An 18,747-nucleotide genomic window follows, 5' to 3' on the forward strand; every position below is an offset into this window, starting at 1 on the left:
AGCCACTGATTTTGCTAGGATAGCCCTTAGTCTGTCCCTAGCTCCCTTAAAACTTTTTTCTTGATTATAATTACAACACTTCTCCCTTTCTTTTCCTCTCTTCAAATTCTCCCTATATACCCTTGCATGTTCTCTTCCAAATTTATGGTCTCTTTTCATTAATTGTTATTGCATGTATATGTATGTGTATGTGTATGTGTATGTGTATGTGTATGTGTATGTGTATGTGTATGTGTATGTGTATATGTATATGTATATGTATATATAACCTGCTCAGTCCGCATAATGCTAGGTTTTTTTGTATGTACAGTTTTGGGCTGAGCCATTTGATTTTTGATACCAGTTGGTGTGCTCTTCCCTGGAGAAGGCTATTTTGCACGGTCTCAGCATACTTTGTCTGTAGTTTTTTGTGTAGGGTTGAGGTTTCTCTCATCCACTTTGACATGTCTATTGTTTAGCTCATGCTAAGTTATGTTGGTGAGACTTCTGGGCACAGCCAGGTACTGCATACCTACCTAATTGCTCAGTGCTATCGAAGTTATGGATATGAAAGGAGAACCTACAACTTTACTAGGCCAGCAGAATACCTAACAACATTCTATAAACATTTGTCCTTATACCCACAGATAAGTATAGTCTTTACTCTTCATCAAGGAAACGTCTCTTTGCAACAGGAAGAGATCACTCCGGAAAATCACAAACAATCAAAATGTTGCATTGTGGAGACGAGTTGCAATGGATATAACTGCAAAATACCCCACCTCAGGCTCAGGGAACATTGTGGAAGAGGGGCAGGAGAGCCGTAGGATCAGGTAGTTTGCTATGTGCCTGTGTCTCCTGGTATGCTATGTCATTTGTGGTTGAGTCCACTCCTGTGGGGCAGGTGAGACCCGGAGGCTGGCACAGCTACCTTGTCTTGAGTGGACTGAAGTTTCCTGTTTGTCATCGTTGGCTTGAGGGTCTTCGTGCATTAGCTTTGGCAGGAGTGGAGGGAGAAGCTGCCTTCAGAAAACTAACCCTTTTAACTTTGAGGTCATAACTATCCTGACCAGGTGTGGAATCCACTAATGCATCTGGCTCCCAAGATATGCATGTCTGAAAGGGACAGTTGATGTTGTTAATCCTCAATACCAGCAGTGCCCTCCCAGTTGCCCGCTCAGACTAGAAGGAGGTGCACTTCAATATTTCTGACAACATGTGCATTTATTTGTATCAGAAGTACAAACATAGGAATCCAAATACAAATACAGAGGGCGGCCCAGCCACAAGGCTCAGGTGGCTTCTGGCTGGGTTTGGCCCTGAGGGCTCGGCGGGGTCGCGACGTGCAAGGCAGGGCGCGGTGCCGCCGGGGTCGCCAAGGCACGTTGGGCACAAGGGCGCCCTCTCTTCACTAGGACACCACGAGTTGCAGGGTACAGGGGAGTCACCGTTTTTTTATGCTGGGGAAGAGGGCCCTCGAGGACAGCAGGACATCCAGTGCTCTTGCAAGCCACTGGTGTGAGGCCAGCCTCTGACCATGATCCCAGTTCTCTAAGGGGCCAGCCAGCTTGGACAGGACAGGTCACCCTCCTCCCAGCCAATGCCCTCTACAGTCCTCACTTGCTCAGAACTGCTATCAAAATGCTGTGGGATTCTGGAATCAGCCTACCTTAGGCTGTAGAGGTGGGAAGGACTCCAGGCAGATAGAAAATCAATCTCATACTTTTTTTGCCTGAGTCACGGCCCAGGACTGTGAAAGTTTTACTTCGCAGAATGAACCTGCATACTCTGTAGCTGACTCCTAGGCTTTGAAAATTCACGCCAGGCCCTACCTAGGTATATCTATGAACAACTACATGGCTTCCCAAATAAACACTGCAAGGCCAGTGTACCATATAACTATCAAGAAGTACTATCAGTATATCAGATAAGCCTGGTCACAGTACACAGATAATCAAGGCACCCAAGAAACTTGGTGGTGCTTACATGTTCTCCATGCCAGCTTCTGATCAGGCATCTCATCTTGATTTGTTTTTTTAAAGCATGTGATCCCATATTTTGGGGAAATACAATGATTGTCTCTTACTCTATCTGGGCCCTTCTCTTCCTTTTCCCTTCTTCCCCCTGTTTCCCGTTTGCCTTAACCAGAGGCTTACTAAGCTAACATGCTATCACTAGGAAGCTGTGCTCCTAAGTGTTTCAACTAAATTTGGGGCAGTTGATAGAGTAACGCACACATTAATAGGTTGTTCAGTTTTACCGCGGTACACACAAACACAAAAACACACATCACTGCATGTAAACACACGATACCCCATCACTTCAAACAAGATACAGGTCAGTCCCTGAAAATTGTCACTCTCCTAGAGCCTTTCATGGAAAACACAAACAAGCAAAGCTTTGCTGAGTCCAGGAGCTGCTTAAGAAAACATGTATCTGTAGACAAATTTGTCAGTATGTAAACGTGGCTCACCAGCACAACTGGCCATTGTGCCTTTGGGGGTGTTTCCATCATTACTCTAAGCTGAAAAAAGGAAAACAATAGCAAACACTTCACTACTATATAGTTAGAGAGACTATAGTAAAAAAAAAAATGCCAACAAGATCTGCAGTAACTCCTAGACCCAAAGACACGGAGAGCAAAGGAGTGATGGTTTCTTTGGGCAACAAAACTTACAACTTCTGAAGATGCAGCCACATTAGAAAAAATAGTGCCTAGCCAATCAAAAATGTATCTAGAAGAAAACGACTAAAAGTGTCCAATAAGGCAAGAATGAAAAGAAGAAAGTAACCAGGAAATAAATACTGGGTGGCATGCATTCCTCAAATGCTGGGAAACTCTGGAACCAGGGCAGATGGACTTCCAAGGAATGAACAAAAATTTGGACTCTATTCTAACATTACAATTAAAGTTTTAAGAGCTTGTCATCATTAAAAAAAAAAAAAACCACACACATCCTAATTTTTTCACAGCTTATAAAAGACAGAAAATCTCTGCACTGCTTTGGTGGCTACAAACTAGACCATGGACAAAAACCATGACGGAGGTCTTGCCATACTCTTCCTTCATATCTGATGGGTACGTTGGAAAGTTCAGTCATCAAGGTTATGTACATTTTCTGCTTTTAATTACAGAGAATGTTACTTAAGAAGATAGGATTTGTTTCTTAGCTTTTTTTTTTGTTCTTTATTTTTATTTTCCCAGATAACCCTGAAAATGCAAGGACACAATGATGTGTCCAGTTCACTGATGGTTACCTGTGACTGCCAAGGTTAGACAGAGGGTTGGGCAGTTAGGTCTTCTCAGTGTGGGGTTCTGTGTGTTGGGGGCCTTCACACAAAATTGATAAGAATCCTTCCTGTTAAAAGCCTGGACAATTATTGATAAAAAGACATTTCAGCAAATACTAATTATTTCAAAGCTGTTATTACTTGTCCCTGACAATACCAATTCTACAATGGGAAGACTTCTAAAATATGTCTTGAGAATCTTTCCAGAAGATTCCTGTGAACCGGGGCATAACTTGATGTTTAAGAAAATGATGTAGGCAAGTTGTGGGCACTCTCACTACAACTGACAAGGACATTTATGATTGCCTATCCAGCCAGCTGTCCTGGGAGATTGTTCAGTAGGTGCAAGCACAACCCTACCAGAAGCACTCGCCTCGCTGTGCCAGGAAGCAGACTCATTCACACATTAAGAACTCAGCCTGTTTGAGGAGAAAATCAGAAGGTGGACCCATGTCACCCTTACTTCAGCACATGCCTGACATCTTAAGCTTCCACATTGATTCTCACAATGTTCATAAAGCTACAGCTTAGGGTCAAACATTTTTTTCCCTAGTGTGATTTGAGAGTCCACTATATAAAGTCCTATGTATTCAAAAATGATCAATGATTAATGGTAAATGGGAACTATCTTTTGTGAATGGAAGCTAGGGACAATATCATAATTTTAAGATGTATAGAGGGGACTGTAATAGCCATGTTGTGAGCACCTGATCTAAGAAATGCATATTTAAGAAATGAACACTGGCTTGGTTATGTAAATGTACTGACATGGTACTTCAGTGGGCAGGGCAGCCAGGAGACATCAGGATCTAAGTCCGTCATAAGAAATGAAAACATTGTAGTCACTTCTCCAAATTTGCGGGGGGGCGGGGGGGGTGCTGATTCCAGGATCCCTCAGGAAAACAGAACTCTCAGATGCACAGATCCTTTGAATAAAGTGGGGCATTATGTGCATAGACACTATGCACATTCTTCTCTATACATTCCACCACCACAGGACAGCTTACACTGCTTAATGCATTGTACATTCTATGTCAGTCTCTGTCGTTACACTCTTATATTTAGAGAAATAATCACAAGGAGAAATGCCTGCCCACGCTAGGTACAGAGACAAAAGTGGTTGGCATTCTTGATGGTGGTTGAAATCACAGATACAGAATACATGGATCCAGAAGCCGACTGTACTTGTTCAGAGAAATACAGAGAAGTATCTTTAAATATCTAGAAAAGAACAAAACAAAGCAGGAACTAGCTCAGTTTGGGAGGTTTTGTTGTTGAAAGTCAATTGTTTCTCCCTACCCTTTCAGCTTAAACTACCTTTCAGACAGAGAAGCCTTCCTTTCCCACAGTAACTACTATTGACTCACCCTGTGCAACCTGTTCCCTGGGCTGGGACAACCTTGTACTGTGCTTACAGATATGAAAAATGAAGTGCTTGAAATAGATGCTTAACTCAACAGGTTAAGCAAAGCAGTTTACATTTGTCTCAATTAAAATGAAAAAAAAAATCAGACTTTCCTTAATTTGGAAGTGGTGTGTGTGTGTGTGTGTGTGTGTGCGTGTGTGTGTGTGTGTGTGTGTAAGTATTCTAGTTCACATAACCTAACCTGGTTAACTCAAAGCATGGGAAACTTTCTAATGACCAACGAGAGTTCAAGTCAGAGTTTTGTGCTGATTTATGTAAGCTGTTTTTAAGACTGGGATTTTATTCTAGGAAAAGTAACAAAGAAGTTTAGAAGTCTTACAGGGAATATTAGAACAAAAGCACCACTCAACTAAAAGACATCTTGGAAGCAAACGAATAGAAACATCTTCTCTTTTAACCTTAACAGAATTAAATCAAGCTTTTATCATGGGATTAGTATCTTGTAAGCTAAAGAAATTTTAAAAGAGGGAAGTTGAAACATCCCAACTTCAAGGCTCCAAAACTGTAATATATTTTAAAAAACAAAACAACTTCTTATTCTGGGAAGGTGTCTGTGTTAGCTGTTACCTTATCATCTCAAGACACGGGTTGTTTTCTCTCCCTGTTATGTTTTGATCCATGTTTACAATAGAAGGGAGATCAGAGATGGGCCTGTCTGTCCTGAGCACTTCATTAGCATTCAGTTCTTGGACCACGATTAGTCTTAGACCCACTGGTTATCACAGGCCACTAGTCGCCATTTGACAGGAGCTCAGGGAAAACTGTGAATAAGACATTTTTCTGTGAATTGGTATTCTGTTTGCTGCCTTCCTATTTCCAAAGACCTTTCCATATCATTGTGTTCTAAAGTTCCAAACCAATAATCTATCGGTATAAATGAAATTCAACATTTCAATGTATACTTATTTATATACTATGTTTATCTCTCATCATTTTATTCTTTTCAAAATGAACACTTGCATGATTTTTAACTCTAAAAGGAAAGCACGAAAAAATAGTTGTCAAACCACAAACAGATTCAAGAAGCCTGATGCCGCCAGGGCTCTGAAGTGATAGAATGGGGGTGCAACATCCGGGGACCAGTCACAATTCTCCAAGTTCTGAATAAAAATTTCAGTTTGGCATGTGAGATAAAAATGACCAAGGAGGCAGAGGTGGTGTCTGTTGTTTTGTTTTTTTTTTTCCTAGCCCTTTGGATAGAGTGGACCTCTGCTTCCTAGCTGTGTCAAGACAAATTGATGTGGAATGGGATTCAGTTCAGGTGGCTTGCTTCTACTGTTTCCAGATGTGGCATTGTGTAGGGCTACAACACGCATCTAAACATCTTTAACTGCAGCAACATATTACCAGGTAAAACAGTCTGGAATGATGCTGATTTGTGGACATAAACCCACAGGTTTCTACATGAGAATAGCTTGTGATTAAGGACCAGCATTTCCATGTTTGAAGATTCCATGAAAGTCTGTAATTTTATCTCATCTGATGCAAACATGGAAATGCCTGGTTGTCATAGAAAGAAATGAAATCCTATTATATTTTTTTAAAAAAAGCAAAATTTAGTATGAAAAAGGGGGACTACAGGAAGTTGAAATTTCCAGAAATGTAAAATTTGGGGGCTTTATGTTTTATTTTAAGGCATATTTTGGGCAAACTGGAGGCAGTGTTAGCTGGACTCAGAGTTAATTTATTAACACTGTCCTCCACCTAGCATCTAGGATACCCTAGGGAATCTGTCTAGGCTTTGAAGAGGCATTTTTCTTGAATTTTACTACTTTTTAAAACATCTTTTTAGGTTTTCTCCATCAATCAGGATGTAGTTTAAGGGAGAGACAGTCACAGTTTTCCGTATAATCCACAGTGGTTTGGGAATCTGTTCAAATAGTCTCCTCAGTCTGGAGTGCTTCTAAGAGTGAGGAACACAGTAGCACCTTTGAAATGAAGGTTGTTCAGACCACCACCCAAGCAATTCCCCAGATCTTCACACGAAGGAAACAAAGCAGAATGGGGCAGGTTAGAGGAGGCTTGAGTTTGTGTGCCCACACATGTCCCTCTTAATTAACTAAGGGGAGCTGGTGTCTAAGGAGGGGTGCATCTCTCCCTCTCCTCCAAGTGTACCAGACTCTCCTCAGAGTTCACCTTATAAAGCCCCTGGTTTTGCCCCTGAGCAATGGGCAGGCATCTCTCCCGTTTCATGTACCAGAATGGGTTATCCTGGGATTTCAGACTGACATAGACAATTGAACTTTACTGAGAAACAGGCATTGGCATACTCGTGACATGTGTGTTGGCTCTTCCTATGTTTTGATCAGCATGGCTGAGGTTGGGCAAGAGACAATGACAATGACAAGTTTTGAGATAAGAGGCAACTGTGGGGTTTGTCTAAGGTAGCAGGGAGTCCATCCCTATAGCACATGCTTACAGATTTTAATCCTTGAAAACAAAAAGATGACTAGAAAATTTAGTTCTCCCCAGAACTTTTAAAATGTAACAGATTAAAGTTCTTTATCTGATTAGCAATTCTGAGCTGACAGTGTTTGCAATTGTGTGTGTGGCTTGCTCTCTGTCTTCAGTGTTGTGGGCACCTTCAGAGTGGGCCTGCCAAAGGCTGGAGCTTCAGAGACACTAGAGCACTAGATGCAAAACCTCCCAACAGAGGAGACATTTCATCTAAGCCATTATTTCAGCTTATTCTTTATGGACATTTATTATTTTAATTCTTTTAAATTGAATTTTCTAACTAGAAGCCAGTTGACTTGAGCCTTATGTGGTAACTATCAAACTAGTAGTTTGTTAGTTGAAACTCAGAAAGAAAAGACTGAATATCACACACAAACACACAGACAGCCATTATTACCCTTACAAATGAGAGGTGTGTCCGTTTTCACATCTACTTCATCTAGTGCAACAGTACTAGAAAGAATTAGCAAAAGTATCTACTTTCAGTTTTCCGGTCTCTTCAATACCATCATCGTTTCAGAAATACATCTAATAAATTGTGTGAAGTCAGCACTTTGATATATTCTATTTGTCTGATGTTTTACTTTTTCTAAGTAGTGATATAGTATGTGTAATAGAAGTGGAAAAATAAGAATGACTTTCAATAAAATTAATTCAGCTTTGTGGGATAAAAGCACACCAGGATTGTACTGTGGATGCCATAACAGTGCCAAGACCCTGCTAATGAGTGGAAATGTGTGGTTGTCACCAATAGAGGATGCTTCAAAAGAGTCATGGAGTGCACAAGACTTGGAGTGCACAAGAGCATCTGGTCATAGCAAATAACTAATATGAAGAAGCAAATTTGTTTTGTGTTATAAAAATATCAAAAGAGAATTGATTTTGGGGGGTTTCTTTGGGATTTTGCTATGCATTCATATTTCAAAGTATAAAACAAATTGTGTTCATCAAAATGTGTAATTGACAATAACCATCACCAATTTTGGGATCTAAAGTTGGTTTGGCTTTGAAGTTAATGCTCATGATTAAATACATGGATGTTTATGTTATTTTACACTGTAGAACGCCGCTTCCAAACAAAGGCCTATCCACATTGCATGTGTTTGCAGGGTGAAGACAGTTACCGAATCCCTAACATAATATAAGCTACCCTCATCATCTGAGACTGAGACTTGGTCTTATAAATCGCAGCTCTTTGAAAAATGCTGGATTCAAATGCAACTGGTCCAGGAACCCAGGATGCCAATATGGCTGATGCTTGGCAGTCTGCAATAAAGTCACGACTTTGTTAGAGTTAGAGACAAACAGCAGTCTTGGTCTCAGGAACAATTTTTAAAAATCACATTTTTTTCCCATGAATGGAAACTTGTGGCTTATATACCTCCCAGGCAGGAAAGAAGAGTGCCAGTTAGAGAGAGGTTAGCCTAGGACTTCAGTGTCTGAGCAAACAGGCCTCACAGAAGGGGCCAAAACTGACTGCACTTCAAACTGAATCTCAGAGAGGTCACCATGAGTGTATCTCCACTAAGGTAGATCCTGTGTGTACGGGCACTGGTCCCAAGCGATGCAAAAGGAAGATACACAATGGGGAGGATCTGAGACAATGTCTAGATATTGGTTTGCATCTTTCACAGGGGTCGTTGCATGATAACTGGCAGCTTCTGTATCCAAGGCCATTCATATATATCAAACTATGGGTTGAAGAAGGGATTAGCAAGAATATCACTTTGAAGATGCAGTTCCTCTTTGTGTGTGTGTGTGTGTGTGTGTGTGTGTGTGTGCACATGTGAGTGAGTGTGTGTGAGTGAAATATTTATAAGGAATACTTTCCAGTACTTCCCAAGCTGCTGAAAGGTAGCACAACAAACTGGAGTCATGTCCTTCCCTGCTACTCTTTTTTGGTTGATCACTACTTGTCTGGGGACAGTGGAAAGAAACACATGAATCAAGTACTCTTCAGTCATCCCTCAGAGCAGCACTTAAAGATACAGGTATCCAACCCAATAGACCAGGTTGAACAGCAGGAAGGATGTCGGGAAGAAGACCCGAGAGTAGGAGTCCAGCTCAGAGACATCAATGTGGATGCGGCCTCTCCTCCAGGAGCCAGACTTGCACTCCTCATAGCAGCAGAAGAAGCTCTGGCAGTCTTTGCCATCCAGACACTCATAGACACAGGTGTCCTCAAATTCCTGCCAGTACATGGAATTGTTTAACGTGATCATCACAGGTGGTGGGGGCCTCATGTCCAGTAGAGAGTAATTCTGCAGGCACAAGAATAGCAGAGCAATCATGAAATGCAAGTAAGAACAGCCTGAACTGCATCGAACAACAGATACTACTTCTGTCTGCTACTAGACTAGATGGACGCAGGCCATGCCCACCCCGCACTTTCTCAATACTGGGCACAACCTGTTCATTGAACCATTGCAACTCAGTGAATGAGGAACAACATGTCACTGTTTAAAAACCTGTCCCAGATTTTAGGGGAGGGAGGGAAACACATTTTCAAAATGTATTAGCCATTTCAAGTTTCAATTCTGTTACCCGGTAGCAAATATGTACATATCGTAGATTTGTTCCTTCAATGTTGAACCACATGGATGTTATAGCATGGGAAGATGAATGTGTACCTATTCAAACTATCAAACAGTAGCAGGTGTTATGTACTGAAGTGGAGAGAAAGCACTGTTCCTGCATGTAATCCAGGAAGAAAGCTTGAATGTGTGTAGCTTGAATACTCTCCACTCCGATGCTCACCTCCTGTCTTGGAAAAGTCAGAGTGGGAGAAGAAGAGAGAGTTAAAGACTTGCTGGTGTTTTTTTTTTGTTTTGTTTTTTTTTGGTTTTTTTTTTTGTTTTTTGTTTTTTTTTTTGTTTTTTCAGAACTGGAAGGAAACATCCATCTTGAGAAGCTTCCAGTGGAACCCTTAGGTTTTCAGACAGCTGTCAACGCCTCAAAAACTATTACCCACACTCTACACAGAGTTCCAGTAGGGAGAGGCATTATTTAGTCTGACTACATAGTGGGAGGTAACTGGAAAGACCTGTCTGAAATAATTTAATGGTTTTCATTTTTTTTTTTTTAGAAAGGCTCTTATTAAAAATAGACTAGCCCCCTAATATCAAACATGAGAAGCCTTCTTTTGACTTTTTGACCAAGGTTATAACTATATCCAGCCTATAACTATTGGATTTTGTTACCCACCAGGGATGGAAAGTAAGTCCCCACTGCTGAAATACAGTATACTTCAGATGCAAGGCCCAGAAGTTCCTGAGCTGGAACTAGCCTGAAAACCCCCTCCATGATGACAAGGTTTCACGGGAGCAGAAGGTGCCAGTTGAACTTCTGAAGGAGGAAAGCATCCAGAAGTTCTACTTATCTATAATGTCTATCAACCACAAATATGAACAACATGGCACGATACAGTATTGTCACACTTTGGTGGACTTAAGGTCTGCTCAACAAGAGAGAAACCATGTTTATTACTGGAAGCCTAGCCAATTACCCAGGGTTAGTGAATTTATGGATCTTGGAAGAGAACCTACAACCACCAGTTAACTAAAACAGCACAATCACTAACAATATTCTAAATATTTGTCCTTCTTGCCCACAAGTAAATATAGTTCTCTCACCTCATCAAGGAGACTTCTCTTTGTAAGAGATGGATCAGTACAGAAAACCACAACCAATCAAGATGCAGTCACTTAGCCTAAAATGGATGTATATCCCTAAATCTAAGGCTCAGGAATCATTGTGAAAGAGGGTCAGGAAGAATGCAAGATAATCTTGCAATTCAATTTGTTTTTGTGTCTCCTGGTAATAACAGAATCTATACCCACAGAGTCTCACCACATGACGTCCATTAGCTGAACAGGCCAACACCAATAGACATGCCAAAATGAATGGTAAAAAGCTCAGGAGGTCTCAATCTTAAGAACCACTAAGCCATGTTGAGAGTGGGAGAAATAGTTTTTCAAGGGAAGAGCACACCAATTGGTTATTCAATACCAATGGTCAACCCTTAAGCGCACATACAAGTAGCATTATACACACTGAGCAGGTTATATTCAGAAATATATGTATATATTTACATATATACATATAACAAGAACTAATGACAAAAGAGGCCATGAATTTGAAAACAATAAGAAGTGTTATATGGGAGAACTTGGAAGGAGGAATGCCAAGACTGAGTCACTCTGAATTGTTATTCTGGGCCATACTACATAGGATGCACTCAGCTTCACTAGAGTCCATATAAATGTCCCTTAGAGGGACAGTCACATTTACCTTAAGTAAATTGTAGAATTTCATTAAGATGGCTAGATTCATGTCTGTGAAGCATCATAAACGTGGACAAAGTGACAGAACTGTTGAATATTCAAAGCTCCTCCATGAAGTCTTCTGGAGCCTTGAACATGGGAAGCATGTGTATGCATGTATGTTGGGAAGAGTCCATTCACAAGCAGAAGGCTTTGTATCAGTGTTCACGGAAGCTTTCAGAGCACTGCTTTGCAGCAGCTTCTAAAGCTCCGAGGCATAAGCAGAGGTGGAAGACTGGGCAAGCTCAGCTCTGATAAGGATGTGTACCCTCAATCCTCAGGATTCTGAAGCCCAAGTGTGGATCAAAACAATACTTATCCACTGCGTTTGAGGAATGTGTGCCTTTCTGACAAGTTCCATCTGGTAAAACCTATCTTTATTAGACAGTAACTCTATTAAAGCCTTTCTTTCATGTGTGCTTTGGCATTTTAAAGGCAGACATTCACAAACTCAGTTCTTCAACCCTATGTATGTATGTATGTATGTATGTATGTATGTATGTATGTATGTAGTCCCTTGGGGTGGTATGAATGTGGACTATGGGCTGTGGGTCATGAGGGAAGACACTGATCCAGGTAGGGCATAGAAGACTCCCCAGAGACAGAGATAAACCACAAGAGATGGTGACTTCAGGGGTTATAGGAAAAGCAGCAGGGAGGGTTCTTGGGACACAAGCAATCTCAATTTCTTGTTATAACTTGCAGAAATGAAGCACAGGCTGCTGACACCTAGTAGAAACTCTGTGCAATAGTCAGGAGAGCTTGGGAATCTGAAGTGAGTTCCATTTCACAACACTGAAGTAGAATTTAGGATAGGACAAGCCATCCATGGCTGTATACCATGTAAGAATTTTTCTCCATGTACCTGCTCCATGGATTCAAGTATTTCAAACTGTGCCTAAAAGAGATTAAATGAGTGCTTCTTCCTTGGTCCAGACAGTGTCCGACTCCCTCCTCTTTCATCATGTGTATGACACAGCCCAATGTCCTCCATGTAACACCGCTTTTTAGATGCCCATGAAAAGCATTAGCCTTGCATTTAAGTTAAAGAATTGATCCACAAGGCTGTGTGAGCATCTTGCCCCAACTACACATATGTCCAGGGCTCTGTCCTTATCCTCTCTAGAGACATATAATTTAGGTTTCAAGTTTTCTGGGAATGAAATAAAATAAGAGTTGAAATGGTGATAATTTTAACAGTTAAATGCTTTCTCTACCCCTCCCTCTTTGTGTATGTGAGCCTTAGTTGTGTTTTCTTACCTGCAGTGGCACCTTTTGTTGTGAATTGACTATAATTTCTTCTAGGTCATCAACCTTTCCTTTTCATCCATGGTTTTCTTTGGGGGGGGGGGCGGGGAAGGTTTTCTTTTTTTCTCTGAGTTAAAGGATCCTGCCTTTTCTCTTGGTAGAATAATTTCTACATCAAAGACATCAATATTTTCCCTCAGCTCTCAGGCCTCTGGCTGTGTGTGAAAACTACTCTCGGGGCTTTGGGCTGTTAGCTCAGATTGGTGTCTGTCACCCCAAGCCTCCCTTCTCTACGTCCTTGTATAACAGCCATTGGAAGCATTTTCTGGTTTCTCGGGGCTGGCATGATGCTTGCCCACTACTATTCTGCCGAAGCCCTGTGAGGCATATTTGTAGAGTAACAATTATATATTTTTCCTCATAAAAACTGGTTAAGATGCACAAAATATAATGTACCATTCATTAAGAGCTTAGAAGCCACCTGTCATGTACAGGTGAGACATTCAGTGTAATTAGTGTGTGAACACAAGTCAAGAATAAAAGTCATAAAGGTGGCCCATGACAAAAATGGTAGCCAGATCAGTGGTTTGAAATGAAAATAAAATTTCTAAGTTTTCATTCCAGTTTCCTTCTTACTAGCATCTATAGAGGTTGATTTCTCCATACTCAATTTTACTTGTTGTGAGCATAAAGTAAGCTGATATTTAGACACATATTATCTTAAAAGTGCTCACAAAATTGAGGGAGTCATGCTATTTGTAGGAGGAGGAACATGTTGCGGCTGGTAGCTTGGTAGTGTCACAGTGAAACGAAAGCTAGAATAAACATCACACTATAAACTGCAGGCTAATGTCCCCAGTATACTAGCTATGTAACTATAGGTATTTCAGTGGGTCTATAAAATGTAACATGCATAACGATTAATGTACAGACCTTTCAGATTGTTACTTAAAATATTAATAGAAGTTTGAGCTTGAGAGATAGCTCAGCAGATATCAGTTTCTTAGTATGCATGAATACATAGAACTTGGATATATGCAGTCTAAGAAGCATGCATACTGCATCAAGGTCCCCATGTAGAAAGGTTAGGATGTTTCTCCCACTTTGTGCTAATTCTAATTTGGTTGTTTTAGTAATAATAATAATAATAATAAACATTTTAAAGGATCAAATATAGCACTCATTTGAATTCTATGCACATATTTAAGAAGAACATATCTTTCAATGAAAACAATATTCTAAGAAGTATTGGCATCTGTAAAGCTATACATACAGAGGGTGCTTGAAGGCTTATTCGATCAGGAATCCATCTTGTGGAATCTGGATGTAATAACTGCTGAAAAAAAGAAATCAGAATTGGAAAGAGGCCATGGATCTTGGCAGTCCTCAAGGCACGCCCACTCTTAGCCCTGTCACCAGCAGGCAGTGACACTGGAGAAATGGGAGGTATTCCCATTTTGTCGCCCCATCCATAGGATTATCTCACTTTCTAAGATCGTTAAGGACATTACAGTATTTCAGAGCACATTTACCTTAAACTACCCTCCTGCTGCAACTGAGCAAACCTTGGCTGTTCTCACCACTCACCGATGTTTTTTTCTTCCTGATGGTTGGCTTTCGACAGCTTGAATAGTAGTTGAGTGTAGCATACTCCATCAGTGCGGCAAAGACAAACAAGAAGCACACAGTCACAAAGAGGTCCATGGCAGTGACATAGGACACCCGAGGCAGAGACTTCCTGGCAATGGTGCTGAGTGTGGTCATGGTTAGCACCGTGGTGATGCCTGCAGAAGAGACAGTTGTTAACTTGTAAGAGGTCAGCACACCAGACTGAAAAGCCAATAGCCATGCATATTTAGAAACAAGTAGATTTTGATTTTGACTCTAAGTGTTGTGTCAGGCAGGTGATATGTGTCAGTTGCTCCTAGACACTTGGCAGTGGTAGAATAGCCTGAAGGTCAGAAGGGGAGCAATCAACACCACAGTGTGTAAGCGAGTTGAAGGACAGAAGGTGAGGCACAGTCAGCACATTTCCCAATTGCATTTCAAACTTCTGATGGATCATAGGAAGATAATAGCATTCTACATTAAGGAACACATATAACTGATTGATAGATTTTAATAGATTTTAGTAATTCATTGCTTGGCACTTCACCGTTGAATTTTTTTTTTAAAGACTGATTTATATGAGTACATTGTAGCTGTCTTCAGACACACCAGAAGAGGGCATCAGATCCCATTATGGGTGGTTTTGAGCCACCATGTGGTTGCTGGGAATTGAACGCAGAACCTTTGGAAGAGCAGTCAGTGCTCTTAACCACTGAGCCATCTCTCCAGTCCTAAAATGTTCACCTTTCTGCATGTCCTATGTTGTTCTGTACCCTATGCCTTTCTTCTGCTTCATGCTTTCTTTCTGCCCACTGTGTAAGTTCCTGCCTTCTCAACCCAGCCCCAATATTACCCTCTCTGAGATGCCCTCTTTGAAAACACTCATACACCAGTTTTCACATTTTTCCACCTTAATTTATCAGGTGTAGTTGGCAGATTCTGGCATTTTTACATCACACAGTTGCTAATATTTAGAACACATGTTTCATTTTGTGTCTCATTTGTTCAGTTTGTTTTCTTGTGTTTTATTTTCTTTCCTGCTGCTCCATGAGTTACAACCACCTGTGAAACTCCTTGAGGTTTTTTTTTTTTTTCTTCACATCTTTAAGGCCATGTGTTGGTACCTGAAGTCTCTATAATGTCTTTGAGTGCACATCACCCTGTATAGCATGTCAATGGGCCCTCCAATCAATGAGTACACAGGATTTATCTCCCTTTCAATAGAACGTGGACACATTATTACTTTTTACTTTTCTATGGTTATAATACAGTTGTGCTGAACATGTTCTTTAAATAGTTAAGGATTGTCAGGCTACATTAGATTCTCAGTGCCCGCAGAAATAGGTCAAGAGCCTATGTCCTTCTGCCTTGCAAGCTTCAGTGAGAACCCACTGTCAATCAGCCTGTGATGTCTTGTGGGCAGAATCATGTGGTTTCTGTTTTATCTACCACTTTCAAGGATTTTTCTATTTTTGAGTTTGATTGCAATTTGTCTGAGCTTGAAATTCCTTAGATTTATATCTTGCTTTGAATTTATTTAGCTTCATGGATAGGCACATTTGTCTGCTTTTTGGGAAAAAAATGGAGTAATATTTAGCTATAATTTTCATGCCTTGAAAATATATGTTTTAAGCCTTATTGGATTCTTCTGGGACATCTATAACAGAAATATTAGATTTTATTCCTTGGCAGTTCCTAAGCACTAAGTTCAGTGTGCTCATATATTTTCAGCCTATTTTCTCTCCTTGTGGCTCAAATTGCTCTTGATTTACACTGAGGTCCATACATCTTTTCCCATAGCATGCTTTGTGAGTTGTTTCATTTAGTACAGTTTTTCCTGTATATTTGCACCGATGCTGTCTTGCTGAGCCGTCTTCCTCTTTTCATTTAGCTCAGGTGTGCTCACTAAAGCACACTCCTGAAGCCTGCTCAAATAATGCTAACAACTGTGCCACCCAAAACTGGCACATTTTATGGAGTCATCCATGGCTATTGACTATATTTTTGGATATTTTGGTATTTAGCATATGTGATAAAAAGTGATAATCTACAGTAATTAAAAGTTGTCATAAAGCCGGGCATGGTGGTGCACGCCTTTAATCCCAGCACTTGGGAGGCAGAGGCAAACGGATTTCTGAGTTCAAGGCCAGCCTGGTCTACAAAGTGAGTTCCAGGACAGCCAGGGATATACAGAGAAACCCTGTCTCAAAAAACCACACACACACAAAAAGTTGTCATAAATATGACACGTTTTGCCGGAAATTTTTAATACAAATACTCTTATGTACACTCAAAATAGGCCTGTATAGTTATGCTAAAGCTAAATGAAAAGGATTTATACTGGAGAAGATATTCCTATGTATAACTAGTCAATCTTCATATTTGTGTGTAATGTTAAAAAATGAGTATTACATATGTGTTCAAGTATATTTTATGTCACACATATTCCTATTTTCTTCATTAAAACTACTTGTGTTTTAGAAATTTTTTATCCAATATTAGATTCATACATTTTCTTCTAGAAATTGCACAGCTTTGGCTTTTCTAAGTGTGTTCTGTGTAGAACTATTTTTTTGGTATATGGAAAGTCTGTGCCAGCACATGGACATCATTGTTATCTGTATACATGATATATATAAACACACATATATGTATATACTATGTACATATATATGTATATATGTGTATATATACATATTTATGCATGTGTGTAGATGTATGTTTGAACTCTAGACTTTTGCTGTGTTTTATGTTTTTATTTGTGCACATTACTTGTGATGGTTTGAATGACGTCGATAACACATGTGTTTGAATACTTCCCTCCTAGTTGGTGGAACTATTTGGGAAGGGTTAGGAGGTGTGACCTTGTTATAAGACATGTGTCAGTAGAGGCAGACTTTGAGGTTGCAGAAGCCCATGCCACCCCATGTTACCTGTCTCTGCCTTATGCTTATGGATCAGGATGTAAGTTCTTGTCTACTTACTAAATTGCTTAGATTTATCCAGAACTCATACGTAACCCAGATTAGTCTTGACCTTATGAGTCTCCTGCTACTGTGAGAATTACAGGCGTATTATTCTAGGCTTATCTGAAGAACTAGTTTTTAGTATTAATTATATCAGAATTGTACTATTTCTACTGATTTCTATTTTTTCTTAAAGAGCTGATTTTGTATCTGTTTTCATTAGTCTAATTAATCTGAGTATTTTTTCCTTGTAGGTTCAAGTGTTCTGGAATAAGTTTTTCAGCTTTTGTTTCATTCAAAGTAATCTAATTAGAGGAAGATTGCAAGTGTATTTACTATGAGTTTGAATGGACATGGTTTCTAATTTCAACATTTAAATGCTGATAATGCCCTGTCTTCATTTTGCACATAAGAGATGAGTCACACATTAGAGGTCATGCTTTTCCTTTATGAAGTAGGGCCTTTCTGTTGTAGGACAAGTGGATCTGATGCCCTCTTTTAGCTTCTTGGTATACCTGTACATATCTACACTCAGAAACACATGCATACATAATTCAAATAAGATATATCATTGCGAAAATGTAGGTGCTTCTGGGAACTTGCCAAAACAAAACTTCTCTTCAGTGAAAGGAGGCAAAACTGGCCACAGATTGTTGAGAAGAGAAGACAGAATGTTGGTCAAACCTGTATCTTAAATCAAAGCTGACTTGCTTAGGTGCACTATGGCAACCTGTGTTCTACCAGAAGCTAGTGTTGTCTTCTCTGGAATTTTTAATATTTTACATTAACATAAACAATATTTAACTTTTAGTCATTAATATTCCATTACTAATACAATTTTTGTAATATTTACCATTTACATGATTGTAATCTTTGTGGGTGCCTTAGAAATATTTATAAGTAAATACCATAAAAATGCCTCTTGGTCCCTCAAATTATATAGAAGAAATGTAGGCAGGTTTTAGTGTTTAAAAGTTATAAATATACATATAGATAAATATATATATATAATATATGTATACAAAAGTTATATATATGTTGTATCTATACAATTCAATCAATCAATCAATCAATCAATCAATCTATCAATCTATCTATCTATCTATCTATCTATCTATCTATCTATCTATCTATCATCTATTTATAAGATTTCAGTGCTGAATTTGAACAACAGAAAGTTAAGCATTCACCTCAAAAATTATTAATAATCTATTTAAGATGTTTTTATACATGCCATATATAGATACATATAAATGAGGGAAGTATATGTTCTAGAGTATTAAAAAACCAAATAGAGTATGACATCAGATTCCTCCTCTAGCAGGATCTTTGAAATTAGTAAATTTCATGTTTTCAAATCATCTATGAGACCATGACAGAATCTGTCATGTAGCAGATTTTCTAAATGAATTTAATGTCCTAAGAAGATGTTGTCCTGTCATTTTAAAGT

The 18,747-nt window shown here is 39.6% G+C and overlaps 1 protein-coding gene across 2 annotated transcripts in view; it reads right to left on the reverse strand.

Moving 5' to 3' along the window:
• Positions 1-1,182: 1,182 nt before the first annotated feature.
• The window catches only part of Gabrg3 (gamma-aminobutyric acid (GABA) A receptor, subunit gamma 3), a 670,753-nt gene continuing 653,188 nt past the window's right edge, over positions 1,183-18,747 (reverse strand). The window contains exons 8-10 of one of the 2 annotated variants that reach the window (NM_008074.3): positions 14,311-14,507; positions 13,997-14,056; positions 1,183-9,414 (exon numbers count right to left, since the gene is read on the reverse strand). In NM_008074.3, coding sequence (NP_032100.2) covers positions 9,133-9,414; positions 13,997-14,056; positions 14,311-14,507 — 539 coding nt within the window. In that variant the 3' untranslated portion in view covers positions 1,183-9,132. Of the gene's footprint in view, positions 9,415-13,996; positions 14,060-14,310; positions 14,508-18,747 lie in introns of both variants that reach the window. The other variant, XM_017321978.2, reaches the window with a different exon arrangement.

Source organism: Mus musculus, chromosome 7 (genome assembly GCF_000001635.26).
Source record: "Mus musculus strain C57BL/6J chromosome 7, GRCm38.p6 C57BL/6J".
In the NCBI taxonomy this organism is placed as follows: domain Eukaryota; kingdom Metazoa; phylum Chordata; class Mammalia; order Rodentia; family Muridae; genus Mus; species Mus musculus.